Source organism: Megascapheus bottae, chromosome 20, assembly GCF_031878675.1.
Source record: "Megascapheus bottae isolate mThoBot1 chromosome 20, mThoBot2.hap1, whole genome shotgun sequence".
NCBI lineage: Eukaryota > Metazoa > Chordata > Mammalia > Rodentia > Geomyidae > Megascapheus > Megascapheus bottae.
This window is the reverse complement of record NC_143528.1, coordinates 38,954,235-38,979,576: the sequence shown is the minus strand read 5'-3', so window position 1 is coordinate 38,979,576 and position 25,342 is coordinate 38,954,235. Positions and strand designations below refer to the sequence as shown.

Here is a 25,342-nt window from a genome sequence, read left to right as displayed (position 1 = left end):
ATAGCTGCTGGCCTCCCGGAGGTGATAATATTACCCTTCCTGTCCTTGAACCTCAGGGCCTTCGCAATGGGAAGGAACGCCTCTGCTTTCTGGTCCCTCTCCCCTGCCAGATGGGAGCTATGAGGTTAAGACTGATCTGCTAACTCCATGGTGAAAGAAAGGCCTCCTCTAAGATGCGCACCACTGGCTCTGGCCACCGGCCTGACGATGGGCTGTTCCCCCCAAACCTCAAAAACAGGAAAGTGAAACAAAGCCAGATGTTTGCTGAAGTTCTGCTCTGAGTCTGCTTCAGGGAGCAAATGTTGGGTGGGGAGCAGGCAAAGGGAATAACCCATGGAGGTGGGCTGGAACCCACGGGAACACAGCTCTTTGCGCCTCCAGCTTTTACTCCTAAGGGGGTAAACTCAACACCAGAGCAGAGCGTTGTAATACTGAAATTAGACACACTTTTCCTTTAAAAGAGAAAATAAACCAAGAACAGGAAATGAATCCAAATGCTACTGAGCTTGTGATTCTGACTAACTCCACTAAAGAGAAGAACATGGCATGACAGCTGAGTGACTGAGGTACAAAGCGAGAAGGGGAAGACAACTGTGTCTGAGCATCTACATATATGCTGGCAATGCTTGCTAGAGCGGAGGCTCTGCTCCACGGACCTACTGAAATCCAAACAAGACTGGATTCATCCCAGGAGACATGCCGTCAGCCAACTACAAGAAGCAGACTCTGGTGCAGACCCGGCCTCCCGGCCCTGGCCCAGGCCTGTGACTTGGGGCATGCACCCTGGCTTCCCTGCTCTGTTTCCCCACAGAGGATCTCAGCTGTCTCCATTACTTTGTATCTGATATGTCACACAGTGACCACCTTCTATTTCAAAAGGACTTAGTGATAAATGGGAGAATAAATCATAGAAAATGGTCTGGTAACAAAGGCAGGCAGTAAAACTTCAAACAGGCAGAGCTTATTGTAAATGGAGAGGGACTCTTAGTACAGGGAAGGAACTAACTCTTCAGGACCAACTGGATAAACTGTGGTCACCATTTTACAAGCGACAAGGATTACAGCACAGAGTGTGGGGGAGGCCACACATTGGTAGAATGAGTGAAACTGGCTCCCAGAGGACACAGAAAAGCAACATATCTACATGACCATGATCAACCCTTCAGCCAGAGACAGTGAAAACACATGGCTAAGATTTCAAATGCCCAACCAAAAATGATCAAGACCTAGGACTTACTTATATCAGGCTGAGAGGAAGAGAGAGAGGATGTGGGCTTCTAGAACATGGCATCCTAGACTATCTTCACCAAATATGGGACACTTATGCAATACATCCTATATATCAACCAGAATGAATGAAAGAAGTATATAGACTACCATCATGTGACTGTCTTACAGTAATTGTGAGGAGAAGTAGACAGGATTAAACACACACACGATTTGAAGATTAAAAACAATGCTAATTGATATACATAAAGGATAAATAATTCAATGGGAAAATATAATGAAATCCAAAAAAGTTAGAATTCTGAGAGGGAAGAGGAAGAGGAGAGTGCCCCCAAATTCAGGTTGAAACAAGATTTCCAGTGGAACCTCATGAGAAAACAGGAGGCAGCTTGTTTGTCTCTGTGGCTTTATGTCAGTTGAAGAGACACAGAAAGTATCATTCTGGGGAATGGACTTCGCCAGGTACCAATTTTTCCATGCCTCCATCTTGGATTTTCTGACCTCTAGAACTGTAAGAAGTAGATACTGAGTGTAAATCACTCAGTCTAAGCCGATGGACTAAAACCTCTAATTATTTAATGTTTAGATTTTCCTGTTAATTCCTTACTTTACAGAGAATTTTTTTAAAGGGTCAGTTTTTAAGTAATTCCAACTATGTGAATGCTTGCTCAAATGGAGGAAATTAAGCAATTCTTTACACCAATAGAAAAATAAAATGAGGGGCTGAAGAGTGTGGGTGAGTGGTAGAGTGCTTACCTATCATGCATGAAGCCTTGGGTCTGATTCCTTGGTACCACATACACAGAAAAAGTGATGCTGCAGCTCAAGTGGTAGGGTGCTAACCTTGAGAAAATTCAAAGACAGTGCCAACACTCTGAGTTCAAGCCCTAGGACTGGCAAAAAGGAAAAAAAAAAAGAAAGAAAACGAGTACTTGGGTTGTGATTTCAGCTGGACAAAGGAAGAGGATGGACTTAGAACTGTGATTTAGTGGGAGAAAGAAATTTTAGGTAATCAACTATTTACTGAGTGCATGAGTATGCCTGAGCAGCTTGCTAAAGAAAAAGGTTTTATCTCCTGCAAATCCTCAAGGAAAGAAAAGCTTTGGCATAGGACTTTACACATTCTTCACACAGAGAGATGAATTAAGTACCTAGGGGTGCAATCTGTCCTTTGCTACTTCTGCTGTGAGGTCCCAGAACACACTGTGTTGCCAGTAATATGCTCCCGGACTCAACTCAACTTGAGCCCACATCAGACTCGCACAGCCAAACTTGGAAAGGGAGGGAAGGAGAGAAGGAGAGAGGGAGGGAGCGAGGGAGGGAGGGGAGAGAGAGAGAGAGAGATAGAGAGAGAGAGAGATAGAGATAGAGAGAGAGAGAGAGAGAGAGAGAGAGAGAGAGGCATTAAATCTATCTTCTGAAACTTGAATCACTGAATCTTTTCATTACACAAAAGATTGATTCACAATCATTTAATGAAAAAAAACCAGTAAAATAAAAACAAATTAAAGAAACTATATTTTAATTAATCAACTATTGAGTATTATGTGCCTAGTAGCATCAATATGAGATTCATTAGTTTCATACACCTCCTGTATTGAAGTGAGACCTTACTGCATCTCATTGAGCCCGGGAAGGAGGCGATATTTCACTCTTCAGCCATGTACACTGATAGGAAGTAGGGAAAAGGCTTATATTCTGAATATTCAAAATGCGCTAATTAACTCAATGACCCTAAATCTGAGATAAAGTATCGCTTATTCTGTTAAAAAAAACAACCTTACAAAGCAGATGAAGGTTACCCACAAGTAATCTTAGTTCTTCAAAGCAGCTGGATAGTGCAAGTCGTGACCCTCCATCACTCTGGAAACACAGAGCGTGCCTAAGAAGGCTCTGCTCCCTGGCAGCCTAAAGTTCCTGTACACATTGTGGAAGTGCTTCACGAAAGCAATAATAAAGTAAACAAGAACAAAGACTAAAAGTAGCAAATGAAGCAGGTATGGAGAATCTGCATAGACGTCACCATGGTAACTTACAGATGGGTTATGCTGGCTAAGTGAACGCTTCTTCTTCCGAGGGAGTCTCACACAGGAGGCCCCACCTGACTAACGCCGAGCAGCTCTGTACCCATCAGCACAGACCACTGCTACCATTCTGCTCATGCCCCAAACCATTGGAGTGTCTCAGAGCTGTCTTGTACCCTGGCAGGAAGAGGGATCCCTCTGCTGACAAGTTTCTTTAGGTATTGACTTTAAGAGAGAAAAAGGCAGAGAAGGAAGCTCTAGCAATCAGTTCCTCCAGTGAACAACCTTCAAACATGAAGAATCCATCAGAACGACCTATTTTGAAATGCTGAACTCTAATAAAACAGACTCTAGGGAGTTCTTGATGCAAGGAGAGGGTGCTGAGTTCTGGTTGGAGAGGAGCATGCTCAAACAGCTGCTTGCCATGCCCATTCCTCAGCGCTGTCACAACCACAGGGACGGCTGGCTGGGCCAAGCCTGTCCTCCAGAAAAAATTACAGGCCGGGGCGTTTACTACAGATCCTGAAGAGGCCAGCACAGATACCTGCCTTTGTTAAGAACCCCTCTGCCTGCACTGGCTTTCCTGGAAGAATCTACTTGAAGACTGGGAAAAACATAAAAATAAGAAACCTCAGGTCACAGGCTGAACAGAGAGATAAGAGCAGAAATTTCACTCACCACATTTCAATACAGATTCTGGGGGAAAAAAAGTGTCAAAGTCGTTAGATTAAGTGGATGATTGTAGAAAATTTAGATTTCTACATTAGAACAGTCTATACTCAAATGTACAGTTCTCAACCCCAAATTTTAAAGTACATGAAGATGGTTCATTCACAAGAAAAAAACAAAAAAAAATGAAACTGATAGAAATTGTTTCTGAGGAAGCCCTGAGATTACCAGTCAATGACATTAAATCAGCTCTATTAATATGCTCGGGAGCTGAAGCAAACCAAAGGGAAAGTGCTACCACAGGACAAGGGGAGGTGCTGTATAAACAGAGAGGAAAGCCAATATGGCAGCAGAAATTACAATGAGGAATGAGATGGAGCAGAGACAGAATAGCAAAAGAAAAAGACCACGCCATCTTAATGGGAGACATAGCAAACAAAAGGAACAACTGGTGAATCTGCAGATAGTGAGAGTGAAGCTACCCGGTCTGAAGATCAAAAGGAGAACACAGACAAAACCCTGGAGATACCACAGGGCATATCAGCCTGCATCACCGGAGTCTCCAAGACAAGAGACCTAAGAAGGCCGGGGAAAAGTACCCACGGAAGACACAGCACAATCCTATTCCTTCTAAGCAAAAGCACACAATCGTCATTCCCCGAATCTGTACACTAAGAGGACCAGGAGCAGCAGAAGTCTGAAGGGCCCCCCGGGTGGTTGGTTGTCTGCATGAGCAAGCCTAGTCTCGGAACCCTGCGGGGCATGTTTCTGAACCAAGGCTAGCCTCCGTGGACCTAGGCTCAGCAATAGTGTCCTTGCCGATGTTGGTCTTCACGTGTCAACACATTAGCACAAGTCAGCATCACTAGCTTTTGAGGAGGACACCACTAAAATTAATATGCCTCAAGATCCAAGCCCACTGGTGGCCTATTTGGGAAACATGTCCTCCTGAACAGTCATGGGATGTCAAGGGAGAGAGGCTTTAATGTACTTGACACACAAAGTGCTACAAACTTGTATCTGACTCACTTACAAATGAATAAATGCTAAGCCAGGGACAAAAGAAGCCTGAGAGGAACTATGCAACAATGCCTCCACAGCTGAGCCACAGCCCAGATCACAGTTAGGAAACATAGAACTAATTTGTTATCCAGCAAAATAGCATTCTATGCCATTCATGGTTGCCTGAATAATAATGCTGAAATTAAGAGTTCATGTCGGAAAGCAATGCTTTATGTCATGCCTACTGTCTACAAAAAGATAATAATAATGAAAAGTATCAAAAATTAAACATGTCTGACCACTGTTAGAATACCAAAATAGAAGATGAATACACAGAACTCAGAAAATATGCCTTTAATTAAGGGATGCTTAAGGAGTAATTTAGCAAAATGATAAGTGACATAAAGGGGTGAAAGAGAGAGAGCACAAAAAGAAAGCATTTTTTTCCTGTCCTTTCTGACAAGTCCTACATTAACTCGCACATGGGGCCCAAACTGGTTTGCATTTGGCAGACTTCCTGTGTCCGTCCATTAGCTGAAGAGCTATGCCATAATGAAGAAAAGCTTTTCTAGGCTCTTTGGTAAGGATTATGAATCCATTATCAGACAAACCTAACTGTAAATGTGCTCTTCTTTCAACCAGATTATAGTGCAGAGAAGAAAACCTTCACCTGAAACTGAAGGAGATGTGTAGCAGCCTGAAATACAGGGAAGTTTCTGGGGTCCAGAAGGTAGATCTCAGCCATTTGTGGTTGAAGGAAACAAAACAAATCCTCATTCTTGCCCACGTACGATCTTACTCATTAGTGGCTCTAGGATACACCAGTAATTCCAGTTCTACGCGGCCATACTGGACTGCACCAGGAACCAAAACACTGATTTTTGACTATAGGGACGTGAAAAGACCTGTAGGGTCACACAGCTCTGAGGAGGAAGATTAAGAATGGTCTCATTTCCACAGCGACTTGTTTAACCACCCTGTATTTAAATTTCTCTGCTTAGGCTTTTTAATAGAGTTCAACAAAATAGCTATCAGCTTCTGACTTCAGTGATTTCTGTCATCAACCACTCAGACATTTTTCTCATTTCTCACCATCACTGTGTAATCTATCAGCCTTGGACAATTCTTGGCCAATGGCCATATTAATTTTCTACTTGAAAGAACACAAATAGACTACTGCTTATGACGAAGGTAGGAGGGGAGCAGAGGGAATAGCTGTGCGTCGTACTGCATAGCAATTAGCCTGGCAAATTGAAACAGTAACATGATTAAATCTGATACCTAGCCAAAATTGCCAAAAGAAAAAACCCTCATTCTGTTAGGGGTGTTAAATGGCTTTTCAAATAGTGGCTCCTGTCAGTTATAGCTGCCCTTTGAAGATGGTATGGGCATTGTGACGTCAGAGGTCTTGTTTCCATGGTGATTATTAGTGATGGCATTTCAAATGTTGTGGCCAGCTTCTATATTTCTACAGTATAATAACTCCTTTCCCCTTCTCACTACATGGGGAAGAGAAAAATGGCTTCATCCTGATCTGTTTTAAGGAAAGCATACTGATCCATCATCTGAATAAACATCATGATTTTTAAGTAAAAACAATTTGCTACTCTTAAATACATGTGTACTGGTAAAAGATACTAAAACACTTACACTTGAAAGGGACTAATTAATTGCTTTGAAATCCAGTAACAATTAATGGTTATTTCCTGCCTACACACTATTTCATAAGCTGGTTGTTTTTATAACATGGATTACTTCCTTTCATTTTCTTCCTCTGCAGCCATCAGTCCTGGGTGAGAATCTGTATGGAGTCTACAAAGGCAGGTGAGTCAGTGGGGCAGAGCACTGCTCTCCCATACAGCTGAATGGCCATGGAAGGCAGCCAAAAGTCTCCCTCCTCTTCTCTTGGCCCTCACGACACAGGCAGTAATTTTGGTGAGGCTAACGACTTCATTTTCGCTTCAGTTAATAAATGAAACACTTAAAGTTGATAGGCAACTTTAAAAACAGTTTACAAAGGCAAATTGTACACTTAAAAGAGGATGAATAAATTTAAAAGCTTCTCTTTCTAAGAAAGTACTTCATCTGACTTTGATGAATGGGGAACTCCCCATTTTTCTTGTATAGCAGGAGTTTATAAAAAATACAGTATATACCTCTTGATAAGTAACACGGATTAAAAAAAAAACCCAATTCAACTATAAAGAAAATGAAAATATATAGAATCTTTCTGACATGACTCAAATCAAGATCTACCATGTAGTTAATAGGCAGAATCAAAATAAATCTGCTGGCAAGATGAGGGAAGTTATAATGATTCAGAATATAATTGAGAAAAAAAAATCTGCAGCAAAGCCCACACACTGGGGCATGTATGGATTTCCACACCAAAGGCAAGATCACAGAGCACCCTGCTGGACCAAAGACAGGACACAGCCATAGGTCATGGCAGAGGCAACCCCAGTCCATTACCAATGACATTGAAGGTATCCGAAAACAATCTATTTAAAATATGGTTAGTAAAGCATAAATGTTGAGAATTTGAAAAAGTAAACATTCCAAGGGACAGAATTCTAGATAGAACTCTAAAGATAACCTAAAAGCCTCTGTGTGTGTGTGTGTGTGTGTGTGTGTGTGTGTGTGTGTGTGTGTACTGTTTATAATAGAGATTGAACACAGGACCTTGTGTTCCTGCTTGGCATTTTTACTTGTAACTGGTGACCTATCACATCACTTGAACCATGCCTTTAGTTTGGCTTGTTTTTTTGTTCGGCCATGGGGCTTAGACTCTGGGCCTGGGTGCAGTCCGTGAGCTCTTCAGCTCAAGGCTATCACCCTACCCACGTGCCTAGGTGTTGTCCCTGAGCTTTTCGGCTCAAGGCTACTGCCCTACCTCTTGAGCCACCATGCCACTTCGTGCCACTTCCCATTTTCTAGTGATTAACTGGAGATAAAAGTCTCATGGTCTTTAAGGCCCGGGCTGGCTTTAAACCACAACCATTAGATCTCAGCCTCCTGAGTAGCTAGGATTATAGCCATGAGCTACTGCACCTGTCTCCTGGTTTGGCATTTTGCTGATTAATTGAAGAGAATTTTTTGTTTGAGGTTGGCTCTATCCCAAGATTCTCAGAAGTCAGTTTCCTGAGTAGCTAGGAGTATAAGCACAAACCACCTGTATCTGGCATTGAGTTCTGTTTAATGAAGACCTTTATAAAGGCCTATGGAGAGAGATCTTAAGTGTTGGGGGCTGAGTAACGCCATGTCTAATAACTTTCTGCTGAGACAAGGCAAGGTGCAAGAGGCAGGGCGCAAGACCTGATTACAAATGTGTAATTGTTTATCACTCTCTGCTGGGACCTAGAGAGAGGGTATATTAGCTGGAGGGACAGCCTCAGGAGGGGGTTTGATTGGAGAGAGAGATTTTCCTGCCTTGATGAAGCTGCATGGCGTCTCTGGTCGTGCTCTGGGGAAGGAAGGCTGAGTGTGGGAGGACAGTGGGTCTCTCCTCTCGCGGCTTGTCCTGGTCGGGGCGTGTTTTTCCCCATCCCTCCTACTAGTTGGGAGGGACTGGGGACAAAGGACCCCGACATACTGGCGCCCAACGTGGGGCACAAAATGGGGCACGATGGCGAGTTGAGCCAAGTGAGAGATACATGGAGAAAAGACTGAAAAACCAGAGAAACCTGAAAGGCCAGGGAAACCTGAAAGGATTTAAAATGCAGGCTGAAGTTGCTCACAGGGAAAAAAAGACAGAGGAAGACAAGGAGAAAGAGAGGGACAAAGAAAAAAAAGCAACTACCTACAAAAGTCAAAGAAGTAAATACAAAGAAAAACCCATAAAAAAGGCAAAAGATAGAAAATTGAGGAAAAGAAAAACCAAAAACTCCTCCCAAAGCTCAGGAGAAAAAAGGCAAAGAAGCTGCAGCTGTCAAAGAGAAGAGGCAAAGACAGCAGAAGCAGCTAGGTGTTTTAACAGCGAAAGATTTTAACAGATCATTCCCAGTCTGCCTCTGAAGCACAGGTCACTTCGGCATGGTGGGGAAACTGAGGAACCTCGCAGGGGGGCAAGGCAATCATTCCCAGATCACCTCCGAAGCACAGGTCACTTCGGCACTGTAGGGAGGAACCTCGAGGGAGTCTCTGGACAGAGCGGTATAAGGGCGAGGCAATTTTAGAATAGAACCGAATGGGTTCCGACCAGAATGACCGATATTTTGCGCGGGTATGAATGTGTGTGTGTGAATAGGTGTGAGTGAACATGTTCAAGGTTAACTTGTTAGCATGCTATGTGGGTAAATCTAAGTCTAAATTATGTGGCAACTTACAGGGGAGTAAACAGTTTAAGAACAGGTGAAAAGCGCAGAGACGCTTGGAAAAATACTTGAGAGTTAAGTGGTAGTGATTTAGAAAGCCTGTGCTCGGGTGCAGAATAGTTGTAAACAGGCTACAGCTTCTTAGGGTCCCTGGTAAAATATAGAGACAACGTCCCTGAATCAGCTTGAAGTGACAGAGAATGGATCTTTGCCCATAAGCCCCTTAAAATGAAGGGACCAGAGTCATTTTTGGAAGGTGAGATAGTTTATACCAGTATATACCAGTGCCTGTACAGGTGGAGGAGAATGCTTTCCCACTCATCAGTAAAAGAAACTTTGGTATTTTCCTGGCCGGGGTCGTGGCCATTGCCACACCTGTAGCTGCCGTTACTGCCGCGAGTATTGCCCTTGCCACTGCAGTTCCTAGAGAATGCTTTGAATAAGCTGTTAATCAGCACGTGAGGACTGGAACTGTTATGTGTACAAATGACACATGTTAATGTTCTAACTTCGGGTGATTGGTTAAGACTATTTTGGGACTTGATCAAAGATGGGCAGCATTGATCGGTTTGGATTTATTTTTATGCGCTATAATTGTAATATGTCTATACTGCTTGCCTACAAAGTCAATGCAGGAAGTGAATGATAATGCGACAGGCATCTGCTCCCATGGAAATAGGTGCATCCCCTCAGGTCTGATTTGCTTAAAAACAGGGGACATGTTGGGGGCCGAGTAACACCATGTCTAATAACTTTCTGCTGAGACAAGGCAAGGCGCAAGAGGCAGGGCACAAGACTTGATTAGCATTTGTTACAAATGTGTAATTGTTGATCACTCTCTGCTAGGACCTAGAGTGAGGGGATATTAGCTGGAGGGACTTCCTCAGGAGGGGGTTTTATTGGAGAGATTTTCCTGCCTTGATGAAGCTGCGTGGCATCTCTGTGCTCTGGGGAAGGAAGACTGAGTGCGGGAGGACAGTGGGTCTTTCCTCTTGCGGCTCATCCCGGTCCGGGCATGTTTTTCCCCATCCCTCCTACTAGTCGAGAGGGACCAGGGACAAAGGACCCTGACACTTAAGGGGAGCTACTGGCATGCAGGAAGAACCCTGGCTTCCTGCATACTCGGCACTGATCATGTCTCTCTTCATATGCCACATCTAGTGCAGTGTTGTTGAAAAGTACAGTCTCACACACCAGTTCCACCATGGAAATTTTCATTCTAATGATCAACATACAGAGAACAACTGTTTAACTGAAACCCAATGAAAAGACGTGTACCCACATATACACCTCCTATACTTCAATCTGAATAGCCAAAAGTCAAGGTGAACACATAGGGAAGGAAAAAAAGACACTTAAGTTTTACAGTAATGAACACTTTATATCATTGTCCCCCTGAAGTTCTGAGTAACCGATAGCTCAGGTATCTGATTCAGAGACACACAAGTGACCAGTGACATATTGCTAACATGGAGGAATGAATGCACCATCCACCAAGCACATGCTGTTAGCGGCTTGATTTAAAGATGACTAGTGCTTGAGTCAAAGTCAAGGCCCTGCATTCCTATAGACAGCAATGCTCCCAAGCCAGAGAAGCCAGAGGAGATAGGAACCAAGGCTCACCATGCCATGTCTCCACAAAAAAGGGGACAAAGCCCACTCACTTTAGTTCCAAGAATGCACTCCAGGACCATAGAACCCACTGGCCCAAAGAAGGCCCCTGTACACCAAGCAGTGGACCTGCTACACCTGCTGACAAGGAGAAAGTTTCCTCTGTCATTCTGACCAAGCCTCTCGTTACTTTTCAAATGATGATCTAAAATTGAGCTATCATTTAGATTATGACAAAAAGCTGGCAAGAGGGCAGATGCCGATTTCCACTGAGAGACACCCTGCTCAGAAAAAGCAGACATGGAGGCTCTCAGGAGCAAATGGATGACCTCAGGCAGGCAGGGCCACTGCAAAGAGAAGTGGCAGCAAGGAGCATGAAATCATGTCGGGTGGATGCTCTTAAGTTTAAAACTGATTAATGTCTCAGAGATGCCACCCCAAATCATGTGACTTTACGTTAAGACTTTGGGAGTGCGGGGCTTTCAGGGTGAGGAGACAGCATTGCCTTAGGGCTGAGAAGAGTACTAAGAAAGTACTAAGACCTTGCTACTCTGCCTGAAATCCTACTCAGACGCCGAGATCTGAGGATCACGGCTCAAAGTCAGCCGAGACCGTAAAGCCTATGGAGACTCATCACCAGTAAACCACGCAGAAAAGGCTGGAAATGAAGCTGTGTCTCAAGGGGTAGTGTTAACTCTGAGCACAAAGAAGCTCGGTAGCTCGGTGACAGTGCCCAGGGTCTGAGTTCAAGCCCCAGAACTACTACTACAAAAAAAGAAAAATACACAAAGCTAGATATGTTAAGAAATGTTCTATTAGAGCAATCTCAAAAACCACAGCCGATGAAATGATTAAGTGAGCCTGTGTGATTAATTTCCATAATTATAGTCATTAAGCCTGGGCATAGATATTGATTTAATGACTGGCAATTGATTTGACTTTTTTTTTAAAAAACTTCACTACAATCAGCATTTTTAGAGAAGACTACCATCTCAGGAGGTATGGTAAGCTTTTAGAATATGGTAATTTAATGGGAAAACAAATGTTGGGGGAGAAACAACCTAAATTTTGATCCTTTGCACTGAGAACTAGCATTTTTTTTTTGTAAAATAGAGATACATTAAAGAATAGGAACAAGTGCCAGGTCTGGTGGCACATACCTGTAACCCCCCAAATTTGGGCGATTGAGGTAGGAGATCAGAAGCTAAAGGCCAGTCTGGGCTACATAGAAAACTATCTTAAACAAGAGTAACAAGATAAATCAACAACAAAAAGTGTAGGTGCAAAAGGATGCTCCCACTTTCTGTTCCACTCACACCAGAATTCCCTATTCATGCCCACTCCCCGGGATATATTGTCCTAGGTAAGGAAGGAGAAGCCCCTAGACCAGTTCAGGATGCATCACCCGCAGCAGGTGCTTGGCAGAAGCTGGAGAAATGAGTGCAGGAAGGGCCCTCCCTTCTTCTCCCCTTGTCCCTGGAGGCACCCCACAGTGGAAAGGAACATGCTTACTCTGACTACTCTGACACAACACTCCAAGAGGAATTTGAACTACAGGTCTTGCTAAGTCCTTCAGCTTCGAGTCTTCTGCCCTATCATCTTTTTCTATTCCTTCTCAAATCTAGTTTAAACAACACACAGGTTTAATCTGCCTTTCCTTATGAAGGAAACATAAACATAAACAAATTTCTATTGCACTGTCCCTCCGCTAGTTTGTCCTTGCCAGTTTAATTTTTAGGCCCAGTCAGGACCTAAAGAAGATTGTGTCCAGAGGGAAACTCTCCCTCAGGAGCGGGGGCCATGGGAGCAGTGCTAAGGAGCTGGAAGCCACTCTTTAACATCTTGCATTGGTGACTGAGGTTGGCATGAATCATCTTAATATCCTGATGATGGTGACAATTTATCTTATGTACATATTCCTTGTTACTAAGATCAAATGTTATTTCCCTGGACAGGGCTAATCAGGCACAAAGCACAGGAGGCAACTGACCTTGATGCCTCACAGGCAGTAAAGAAGAGGTAGAGAGAACAGGGCCTGTGCCTGCAGAGATGGGTGCTTCTGAAAGCTCTCCTCTACCCAGCTGCTTTCAGGAAGCTCTTGAGTGTCTGAGCACAAGTCCCTCCCTAGTCAGCATGCCCCAATTTTGAACACTTTGATCCCAAATGGGGCATGAAATTTCTCAAGGTGGATAACTTCATTGTGGTATCAAGTGCAAAATGTGAGTGAATCATGAACTTGGCCTCCCCAGTTACCTGATATAACAGCTATTTTCCCAGACCCGTGTTCTTCTCGAGCAATTCTTTCTGCCTCCTCCATGAGTAGCATGCCAAAACCCTAAAAGGAACAACGAAGGGGTTGGAGTTAGAAGGGAAGGAAGTCCATTAAGCAAGGCCCATAAAACAAGAAGGCTATAATTTAATGGCTGCTAAAATCTGTTAAAAAGAATGACACAAATTGACTTATGAGAAAGGAAAAAGAAACCATTCAATTATACTAGTAAATGAGGTTTAACTTTCCAACAAGAGCCCTCAAAAGGTATCCTGCGGTTAGTGCAATGTGGGCACAGGCAGGGGTAACTCATGCTAGCTGTCACCCTAGAGGCCAGTTTGAGGGAGTCTCAAGGGATGGAAGGCTGGGGCCATAGTCCTGCATTTATTACAGCCATTCTGTTTTCGAGATCATCACATTGGGGGCCTAGCTGAGATGTGCCATGAGTGCTTTTAACACATTTTCCTGAATTTAAAAAAGGATGTTTCTAATTTTAGGTTGTTTGGGATTAGAATAGGAATCTCAGTCGTATAACTACTTACACTTCAGAAGTGCTTTAATATTTTATAAGTGCTATCATGCCATCATTTGACTCCATAGTAAGTGGACATACACAGAATTGGCAGTACCAATTTAATGGCAGCATTAATTTCATGTGTTCTATGATATTTGACATGGCTGAATCTGTTACTTGCTGCCCTCATCATTCCCCAAAGGGAGCAACAGGGAGTGAACACCTCTACACAATTAAAATATGGCTTCCTTTAGCTGGGTGCCTGTGGCTCATGACAGAAATCCTAGCTACTCAGGACACCGAGATCTATCTAAGCCTGGGCAGGAAAGTCCGTGAGACTTATCTCCAGTAAACCACTAAAAAGCCGAAAGTGGAGCTGTGGCTCAAGAGAGAGTGTCAGCCCTGAGGGCAAAAAACTAAAGGGCTGCCCAGGCCCTGAACTCAAGATCCAGTACTAGAACACATGCACACACACACACAGGATTCTTCTGTTTCAGTGCTTTTCTCCCTTGTCTGCTTCTTCTTCCTCTCTTCATTAATTATAAAGCAAATATGAGTAGGATATAGGCTACCTGATGCTGAAATTTTGTAGGATCCCGGCTGCTCACGGGAACCACACTCCCATACACATGCAGCTCTCGGACTATGGAAACACCGCCACCCAACTCGAAGCGGAAAGTCTCCTCTGAACACTTGCGTAATCGCAGGAGGCCAATCAGAATGTCCTGATCAGGATCTTCATAGGACAAGAATGTTTCCCAGCCACCATTTGCAACGTAGTCTCTCCTTACCAGTTCAACCTTCGGAATAAAAAGCCACAAAAAATACTTTTCAAAACTAAAGCAAGTTCACTTTTATAATTGTATGTATTTATCTGAGCTAAGAGTCACAGTTAGGAACCCAGAATGAATCATCACTAATTATGTTTCTTTTTACTTGTCTCCTCTCAAAAAGCACTGAGATTAAATAAAGGGTCATGTCTTGTTCGTGGACTATTATAAATAGAGGACAATTTTACAAATATTTGAACTTAATTAACCTTGAGATTCTTACAGCTATCCAACTCAGTGAATGTATTTAATCTTTGATCTCCCGTTCAGATTTACAGACTATGTCACATGCATAGCTATCTTAGGAGCACTGCTTTTGGTCCCTAGGTTGAATGGTTTCATTTTCTAGTCTGATTCCTCCACTAAATCCTGTGTGTGGGCAGGAGAAAGTGACGCTGGCCCCTCATTCCTACTCTTGAAGATCCAACCACAGAGGGTCATTTTTTTGTGTGGTAGCAACCTAGATATTTGACTCTTCAAATCACTCTGCAAATGGCCATACACAATGACATATAGATGTGGACATAACACATAATCCCTAAATGGTTAGAGGATACCCAAAGTATACTAAACCATTCAGACCAAAATGTATACTGTTCAACATCATGTTTGTCCAGTAACTGGACTGTGTGAGAATTCTGTAAAACAATAAACTGTTTGGTCTACTTTTTCCTTTTAAATGTCTCAGATGTGTAAAATGTCAAGGGCATACACAATTCACACTAAGAACATCCAGTCCAGGCTTCCTCAAATGAGATTCTTTCTGTGTGTGTGCTGGTATGAGAACTTGAATTCAAGGCTTCGTGCCTTTTTGCTCATGGCTGACGCTTTACCCTTGAGCCATGCAACTACTTTCAGCCTTTGGTTTGTAATATGTATATAAACCTTAAATATTTAAGGTGTGATTCTCAGGTCTCTGCCTTCTGAGTAGTTAGCTTCAAATGCAATTTTATGACACACCCCACACTTAATTTGGCATCTGGTTAGAGGCTTTATAGATGTAAAAAGTGAAGTTATTTCACTTTTCATATAGTGAATGTCTTAGGGCATCACACTTCATTTCTGTGGAACCCCTGTGAATACATCTATTGGTTGGTTATCACCATTGGGCAAAAATCTACAAGTTACACGAAGAAATTAGAGAGAAACTCCACCAAAAAGAAGTCACTGGTCACATGTGCTTATTCACGTGTGAATGGATCCCCATTTCTACAGCATATTCCAAGTGCAGGGTGGTCAGCATGGACTTGAACAGCTGAGATTTCAGAACATTTCCAACACTGTAAGAGCTCTGCTCAGAGTGAACAGTGTGCAGACTTGCTTTTCCTAACTTGGTTCTCTTACCATTCTGTTACCTATGTATTTGGTTACCTGACTTGATGTCCGTAGCTATTCCCCAACTACTCTCTCTGCTCTGTTGAGTTACTTGTTTGAACTGTAAAGTGGGAGTATAGGCTTGGCAAAGGTTTAAATGAAACAGACCTGGTATGGCCGTACTTTGTGATGAATTTCTTGGATTCCAACTTCTCGGGTTCTTACATCTCGACACTGTCAAAAAAACCCAAAACAAAACCTTTCCTTTATTTAAATTAAATGCTGGGCTCAAAATTAAGTTTGAGCACACTTCACATTGACATTAAAAACTGAATATATATATATATATTTTTTTTTTCTTTTTTTTTGCTAGTCCTTGTGTTTGAACTCAGGGCCTGAGCGCTGTCCTTGGGCTTTCTCAAGTCTAGAGTTCTACCACTTGAGCCACAGCAGCACCACTTCCAGCTTTTTCTTTTCTTTTTTTTTTTTTTTTTTTTTTGCCAGTCCTGGGCTTGGGCTCAGGGTCTGAGCACTGCCCTTGGACTTTCGCAAGGCTAGCACTCTACTACTTGAGCCTCAGCACTACTTCCGTCTTTTTGCTATGTATGTGATACCGAGGAATCGAACCCAGGTCTTCGTGCATGCTAGGCAAGCACTCTACCACTAGGCCAAACTCCCGGTCCCAACTTCCAGCTTTTTCTATGTATGTGGTACCAAGGAATCGAACCTGGGTCTTCATGCATGCTAGGTAAGCCGTTTACTACGCCAAACTCCCAGTTCCTCCTCCCCACAGCCCCCCAAAACTGAAATTTTAAAGGAGTCTATCTTTAATAAATGTGAGAGTGGAAGAAAACAGAATGCAAAATTATGACACAGTTTTTCCTTTTAAATAAATTTAGAATTCAAGAGACCAACATATAATATGATCTGGAGGGGAGGATACAAATCATGAATCAATAAGCTAGAAAATAGTTTTGCTTGGAGGCTGTAACTATCTGGAAATATAATCCAAAACCATGTATACAGAAGAGCAAAAGCAAAGTCCTACATCTTTTAAATTTTCACTCTTAGATACATAAGGCCATATAGAATGACGCTAAATGAAGACCTCCAGGATATAGAAACAAAAGCCATATAATGAGTGATTGTTTCCTTAATGTACTATGTTGTCTCTCATCTCTTTTGCTGTCCCTTGGTTATCTCATATTGTTACAGTATTTCACCTTGTTATCTGACATATTGAAAATATGTGTATTTGTATATTTGAAGTCGGATAGGGAAGGGAGGAAAACAAGATGAGGGGCAGGGGGCGGGGGGAGGGAAATGGGGACCAAGACATGAGAAAGGGTATCAATGCATATGAAGTAATACACCTTCTATCTGGTGAATATAATGTAACCCTTCCATTAATTACAATAAAAATATATGAATAAAAAATTTTCCACTCTTACGGCAGTTAAGTGTTACCATATTGGTATCATTTTAGACATGTCAAAGATGCATGTTAAAGATGGCTGTTTTTGCACAGAAAAGCATTGTAAAAGAAAAGATTGGAGGAAGAAAATAAGGAAGGAGGCTAAAGCCATCTATTAAACAAATTGAACCACAATTACAAATGGCCCTTTGCCGATCCCCTAAGGCACAAAGCTGCCTCCAGACAGTGCCAGTGCAATGGCTGGTCTGTGTGGCCAGACACCTAGGATGCAGTCACACGTGCTCTTGGCCTGATATTTATAAACAATCCTTACACTATTCAGTTCTATGTCCTGTGGTATAATTTTTCCTGTCGAGTAAATCGTAAACATTATTTTCAGGATTCTACCATTTCTACCAGTGAGAAAAAAAATCATTCTAGATATTTGATAGTCATGCAAGCTAAAATAGATTTATGAAGAATTGCTTTATATTAATACAATTCCTTTTTTTAAGGGTTCATTATCCATTTCTTCAAAAAAAGCAAACCTTTTTGCACACCCCAGAAACCAGCTCAGGACAATATTTTGCAGGTGCAAACTGCACAGTAAACAAAGGTTTGACAATTTCTGTAAATTAATTACATAATAAATGCAGATGCTGTCTTTTAGCTATTGTAGTTCTATATAGTATTTTGCTGTGATATACTGTAGCAACATGCATAACCTACTTCTTTCTTCTTGTTCTATTTTGGGGCATGTTTCTAGAAGGCAGAGATAGCATGAGCTTGCTTTCTAGTAGACACTGCTAATGTGAACAGGATGTCTATTAGCTGTGACTGCATGCCATACTCATTCCCAGGCTACTTAATATAGATTAACAGGGTAAAAGAGGTAGTTAAAGAAGATGGATAGATGAGGAGGTAATCAGTAACCAGACCAGGCAGGGCCCTCTGCAGCAGGATTCTGAGAGGCTTAGAGGAGCTGGGATAGCAGAACACACAATCTTGCTCTAAATGTACTTGTTTCGTTTCTACAACTTATTATTATTATTATTATTATTATTATTATTTTGCTGGTCCCAGGGCTTGAATTCAGGGCCTGAGCACTGTCTTTGGACTTTTTCAAGGCTAGAACTCTACCACTTGAGCCACAGCACCACTTTTGGCTTCTTTCTGTGTATTTGTTACCGAGGAATTGAACCCGGGTCTTCAAGCACTGTACCCTTCGGCCAGACTCCCAGCCCCAAACCTGACACTTTGCCTTCATGTTTCTGTAGGCTCTCACCTGTATTCCAAGGTCTTTCATCCTTGCAAAGGCCAGCTCTCTCAGGTTGCCATGCTCCACCCCTGAGCTCACCAAGGGCATCGGAATGTCTCTACAGAGAAAAACATCAGCTGTGACACAACAGAAATCATCCTCCACAGAGCTCACACGAAAACAAACATGAAAAAAGAGGGGAAAAAGCCTCTGAAGCCACAAGAGAGGCTGAATATCTTACACAGTTTTACTCTTTTTAATTTCATTTACTCAAGGGTTTCTGTGAGAGACATCTGATGGATATCATTTTATAAGATTTCAAAGAACAAACCAGTGCTCAAATGCCTAATAACCATGTTAGGTTTTCTATAAACTTCAATTAGTTTGCTGAAGGGAAATATCAACTTCAATTAATACACTGTTTCCAGATTTATGAACACTTTTCCCGACCACAGCTGGATAAAGTAAGCAGGAAGCTCAGAAACATGGCTTAGCCAACACTATTCTCAAAGACTCAAACATTTCCTGTCCATTTCTAAAAAGAAATCTAGATTCTGCCTGAAGACAGCACAAACTTTCATAATGAAAGTCATTTCCTAGTAACAACACATGACAAAGGGCCATGTAGGTATTCTATCTTAGTAGCATCAACATCCTCCTGCAGAAAACCCCCAGCACACGCCTATAAAAACCCCACACCTGCTGAGCATTGGTGGCTCACGCCTGAAATCCCAGCTTCTCAGGAGGCTGAGATCCGAGTAGCAAAGTTCAAAGCCAGGCCAGGCAGGAAAGTCTTGTGAGAATCTTATCTCCAATAAACCACTCAAAAAAGCAGGAAGTGGCACTGTGGCTCAAGTAGTAGAGCACTCGCCTTGAGCAAAAAGAAGCTCAGGGACAGCACCCAAGCCCAGAGGTCAAGCCCTAGGACTGGTCAAAACAACAACAACAACAAAAACCAGCACCTAAATATGGAGGTTTTAAAAACAATCTGAAGTCTGTTAAGTATGTCTTGCTGCCTAGTCAAACATAAAGTTACAATTTGTTTCATCTGATATTTAGTTAACAGAGGCAAAATGTGGAGAATTATTCAGCTATTTTTTTCCTTTCTCCTCCTTCTGGAATCAACAAGACTTTTTCTGCTCTCTGCTCTTATTGCTTTGCCCATAAGATATTCCTTACACAAAGTATCACACCAATTAGTGAGCATAACACGCTAATCCCAACAAGCCAGGAAAATGTCCATAGAAATGTTTACAGGAGCTGGATGTGGTGGCTCAAGTCTGTAATCCTAGCTACTTAGGAGGCTGAGATCTGAGAACTGAGGTTCAAAACCCGCTGGGGCACAAAAAACAGGGAGACTCTTATCTCCAATTAACCACTAGAAAACCAGAAGTGGTGCTGAGGCTCAAGGAGTAGGGCAGGAGCTTTGAGCTGAAGAGCTCAGGGACAGAGCCCAGGCCCAGAGTCCAAGCCCTATGACCAACACCCACCCCCCCAAAAAGTTTAAAGGTAAGCAAACCAGGGGTTCAAAATGAGAGTGACATAAAAACATGTTTAAGAAAGTCAGCATATATGGCTAACATACTTTTCACTAAAATGTATTTCTAACGTTAGAACTACAGTTTTTAAAAAATCAAGTATGTTTCAAAGTTAGTAATCAGAAGAAATGGAGGAAGGCTATTAAGGTGAAAGTGAGAACTTGAGCAAGAAACACACATCAAACATTATTTCACTGTTTCATATCACATAAGCCAAAGGTAAAATCTTTTTTTGCCAGTCCTGGGCTTGAGCTCAGGGCCTGAGCACTGTCCTTGGACTTTCTCAAGGATAGAGCTCTACCGCTTCAGCCTCAGCACCACTTCCGGCTTTTTTCTATGTATGTGGTACGGAGGAATTGAACCCGGGTCTTCGTGCATGCTAGGCAAGCACTTTAACCACTAGGCCAAACTCCCGGCCCCAAAGGTAAAATCTTTTAAACATCTCTTTTTACCTTGAAGCATATTATACATAATTCAAATATATGAAAGACAGGGCTATATTTTACAACTTCAAGTAAAAATTTCAAACACTGTTTGCACATGGTATGAAATTAATGTGTTAAAACCAGTGGCAGGGGGTGGGGGGAGAGAAATGGGGTGAAAAACATGAGAAGGGGTATCAATGTGTGAGAAGTAATGTACCTATTACCTGACAAATGTAACTGTAACCCCTCTATACATTATCCCGACAATAAAAGAAAAAAACAAAAACAAAAAAACAGTGGCAGCCGTGTGACAAATATGTCCAATTCTTCCTTGTGGTAGTTCTATAATATGCATTCCTAGGGAATACTCAGGGTTAGGTTGCAAAGACCCACGAAACACTAGGTTTAACTGATCAATACTTACACTTACCTCTTACCAGCAGGTTGCCATACAACCTGTGGGATCCAGTACAGAATGAGGGCATGGAGCTTCCTATTAAAAATATGAGTAACCTCAAGATGTTGAGAGCAGAGCAGCCAGTAAGCCAAGTACAAGGCCATGTGCAGTCTGCATCCCCTTGAAGCTCACCAGAGTCAGCCTGTTAACATAGAGACTTACAGGGATGCTGACAACTCATAAGTGCCCTTAAACTTATGTTTGTCACTACAAAAATGAAACATGGCTTCAATGGTCTTTGCAGTAACATCCCTGGCATATACTGGATATACTAGGAAACTAGAATGTGGTGATTGCCAGTTGCAGTGTGCCAAAGTCTTTCCCACCAAAACTGCAGGGGGAATAGTTCTGTTTTGTTTTTTTTTTTTTGCCAGTCCTGGGCTTGAGCTCAGGGCCTGAGCACTGTCCTTGGACTTTCTCAAGGCTAGAGCTCTACTACTTGAGCTTCAGCAGCACTTCCGGCTTTTTTCTATGTATGTGGTACCGAGGAATCGAACCTGTGTCTTCATGCATGCTAGGTAAGCACTCTACCACTAGACCAAACTCTCGGCCCCTGCTGGGGGATAGCTCTACATGTGCTAAGCACCTTCTGGTGCAATGCACTGCATGCATGGATCTGGATAGAGCAATCCAGGAGCTCAACCACAGGTGAAATTATGGGCTGTTACACTAGGCACATCCATCTAGATAGATGATGAAATGAAAGATCCTTAATATATTTCAAACTAATTTTACTTTATTGGCATGCAGACATACAATGAGACCACTCCTTTTTTGACTACATCCAGCTGGTTTTTGCAATTTGCTTGTTAAAACCTTTGAAGGTAGCCTTGAGCTGAAGAGCTCAGGGACAGCACCCAGGCCCAAAGTTCAAGCCCCATGACCAACAAAAACCACCACCACCACCACTAAAAACAACAACCACAAACATTGAAGGTGATGTGTACAGCTTTTTGTCTGAAGTTTCTCAGGCTTCAGAGGCAGGTTTTGGTTGCAAACTGACATTCTTAGTCTAATGCCTCACTGTGATATAGTTAGTACGTGGAGGCAGACAGCTGTCAAACAGCCCGAGGGCACCAGCATTCTAATGTAGCTGCATCCTGTGCCTGCCTGATTTTATGCGAAGCCACTGAGGCACCCCTCAGGACTAGAATACAGAATCTCCTCTCAGGCCGCAACTTCACAGAGATTCCCAGGAAGATGCCACAGCCTCAGCCAGCAGGAGACTAAGAAAGTATAAAATAGTTTAAAGTGGGGCTGGACAAGGTATAGAAAATAACTTTGAGGGCCAGGAGTTTGGCTTAGTGGTAGAGTGCTTGCCTAGCATGCACAAAGACCCGGGTTTGATTCCTCGGTACCACATACATAGAAAAAAGCCAGAAATTGTGCCCAGGCTCAAGTGGTAGAGCTCTAGCCTTGAGAAAGTCCAAGGACAGTGCTCAGGTCCTGAGCTCAAGCCCAGGACTGGCAAAAAAAAAAAGTAACTTTGAGGTAGTTTCAGAGAAAACATGATTTTATTCATGTAAATATAGCATTGTATGACTAGTAATGAAGAAGCAAACACATTCTGGATATTAGTATTACATACTGAACTCATTACTACAAAAATATAAACAAAAATGTAATAGCAAATGATCCAAAAAGCAAAATGTGGCAAGTACTGAACAGTGCCAAGTGGCAGAATCACATGACACAGGGCAGTGACCATGAAATGAACCCCCACGAGTGACCTCAACCCTGCACGAGCTGAGTGCGAATTTCTGCAAGTTTGTGAAACGAATGGCAAGCTATAGTTTTAGGTTAAACTGGAAACACTTTTTAGCATGACACCTCCAGTGTCCACGCAGGACTGCTTCTTTGAGGTACCAGACGCTCCGGTTCCTCATGTCAGTGACGCAGGAGGAATAGGCATGCCGCTAACATCAAGTCATCTCCGGATGACTCACCACCTAACAGTGCTGTGCAAATAGTGGTTACAGAGTATGGTTCAAGAAGTCCACACATGCAGTCCAGGTGTAGTTTTGGTCTGAAGTTAGTCCCTGCATTCAGAACCCACAGGTATAGAGGACCAAATACACACATACACACACACACACACACACACACACACACACACTACAAACAAACAAAACAAAACATGTAAATAAAAAATGGGAAAAAAGCAAGTAGCAAGATAAAAGAATCACACTTCTTATATAAAAATCAGACTTCTTATACAGGTAGACACCGTAATAGTTCAGCAATATCCATTACAAACCAGCAAATAATACATTACTCCACAGTAAATTCTATTTTTAAAAATCCAAGTGCATTCTAATGGAAGCTTACAACCTCAAATAAGGTTATAGTAAGACCATGAAAAAATATGAAAACAAAATAGAAAACACTGGGTATCTGGTAGTGATCTAAAAAGTCGAGTCAATGGGCTGGGAGTTTGGCCTGTGGTAAGAGTGCTTGCCTTGTATGCACAAGGTCCCTGGTTCGATTCCTCAGTACCACATATTAAAAAAAAAAAAAAAGCTGGAAGTGGCGCTGTGGCTCAAGTGGCAGAGTGCTAGCTTTGAGAAAAAAGTGTCCAAGGACAGTGCCCAGGCACTGAGTTCAAGCCCCAGGACTGGGGGAAAAAAGGGCATGGCAGTGGGCTTAGAGGCATTTGCTGTGCTGGGAACTGAGTCTCCCTTCTCTGTAGGCAACAAATTGCCCTCATGCCCTCATGCCCGGATGTGAGGAGCACTACATTGTTAAGGCTTCACCACTACCTCCGCCCTCATCGTAGTCCATTCAGCTCTAATCCACCCACAGACTTGTGAAGCAACAGAGATCATGCCAAAGTCTCTGGCTGGCGTCTGCCTCACTGCCCCTCCTGAGGGAGGTCTGCAGCGGCCTGCGCCTCGTCCTTCCACACGGTCAACTCAGCAGCGGCCGTGGGCCAGTGAGTGTCATAATGAAGTCCGCAGTGTTTCAGGGTTCATGCTAAGGGAGGAGAGTGTGGGTCTTTGGCCTGATTGCCTGTGCCACCTGCACTTTGCGTTTTTGGTAAGTCTGTGATTTTCTGAGCTGAAAGTGGTGTCCATTCTGTGACCGCTGCTGCCATGCTCTGCTGGGAAGATGCGGTTATATGGGTCTTCTTCACTGTTCTATAGCGGTCATGAAAATGACTTATTTCATTCTCTATGATTTTGGTTGCCTCCATATTTTGAACTGTAGGCATTTAACTTTTCTGAAGTAATCTCAAAGTCACAGAAAATGTACAAATAGCTGTTTCCCAGAACCATCTGAAAGTAAGCTGTGAATGGCCTGGGCCAACATTGATGGAGTACTTTGTTTTCTACTGCTATTCAACCACAGAACTGTCTTCAAAGTCAGAAAATTAACTAAAGTGAGTTCTATTGTCTAATCTTCAACCCCTTTCAAGTTTCACTAGTGTTCCAACAAAATCTTTCACAGTAAAAGGACCCATATTATGGTACTGGAAATATAAACACAATTACACAGACATAAAAATTTATGACTCCATAGACATAATGTTTTATTACGCAGATTAACTTTATGTTCTAAAATCTAAGTGCCAGTGATTGTATAGAGATTCCCTTCTTGAATACTTGTTAATTATGTCATTTGAAATATGATGTAAAAATCAATATTAATAAATTCTTTAATAAAAAAAGAAGTAATGTACTAACTACCTGACGAACTGTAATCCCTCTATACATCCCCTGACAATAAAATTAAAAAGAATTTAAAAAATTTTTTAAAAAGTTAAAAAAAAAGGGGCTGGGAGTTTGGCCTAGTGGAAGAGTGCTTGACTAGCATGCACGAAGACCCGGGTTCGATTCCTTGGTACCACATACATAGCAAAAAGCTGGAAGTGGTGCTGAGGCTCAAGCAGTAGAGCTCTAGCCTTGAGAAAGTCCAAGGACAGTGCTCAGGCCCTGAGCCCAAGCCCAGGTCTGGCAAAAAAAAAAAAAGTTAAAAAAAAGGACCTACGTTAGAACCCCATATTATATTTATGTTTCTCTAGTATTCTCCAACATGGAACAATTTCCTGATTCTGACACTTTGAAATACGAAGAGTTACTTTTCAGAATATCCCTCAGTCTGGGCATCTGTGTGGTTGCCTCATATTAGATCCAGATAGGGACTCTGGCTGAAGAGCACTAGCAGACAGCACAGCACTGCGCTTTCTAATAGTGCTCTCCTGATCAGCGGACAGGCTTCTTACTGTCAAGCTATGCTTCCCCACCTCATAATTAGTATTATGTTATAAAGAGGTACTCCCCACCTACATAGTCAATTCTAGCGATGTTACTAGATAATATCTAGTTAGTAGGTAATCATGTTCTTGAGGCTGAAGTAGTAAACCCCGAGCCACTGTTCCTATGGAAAGTGTAGGGTTAAGTTCCCATGGCTTTTATGCCTATTAATAGACACAAATTTATGTGAGTTTCTATCATCTATTACTGATTCATCACAATGC

The 25,342-nt window shown here is 42.4% G+C and overlaps 1 protein-coding gene across 3 annotated transcripts in view; it reads right to left on the bottom strand.

Moving 5' to 3' along the window:
- Positions 1-25,342, bottom strand: part of Elp3 (elongator acetyltransferase complex subunit 3) — a 60,039-nt gene that overhangs the window by 4,877 nt on the left and 29,820 nt on the right. For all 3 annotated transcript variants that reach the window (XM_090353661.1, XM_090353662.1, XM_090353663.1), the window contains 4 exons: positions 18,473-18,563; positions 15,942-16,007; positions 14,202-14,429; positions 13,100-13,181 (listed from right to left, as the gene is read on the bottom strand). In XM_090353661.1, coding sequence (XP_090209787.1) covers positions 13,100-13,181; positions 14,202-14,429; positions 15,942-16,007; positions 18,473-18,563 — 467 coding nt within the window. The remainder of the gene's footprint in view (positions 1-13,099; positions 13,182-14,201; positions 14,430-15,941; positions 16,008-18,472; positions 18,564-25,342) is intronic.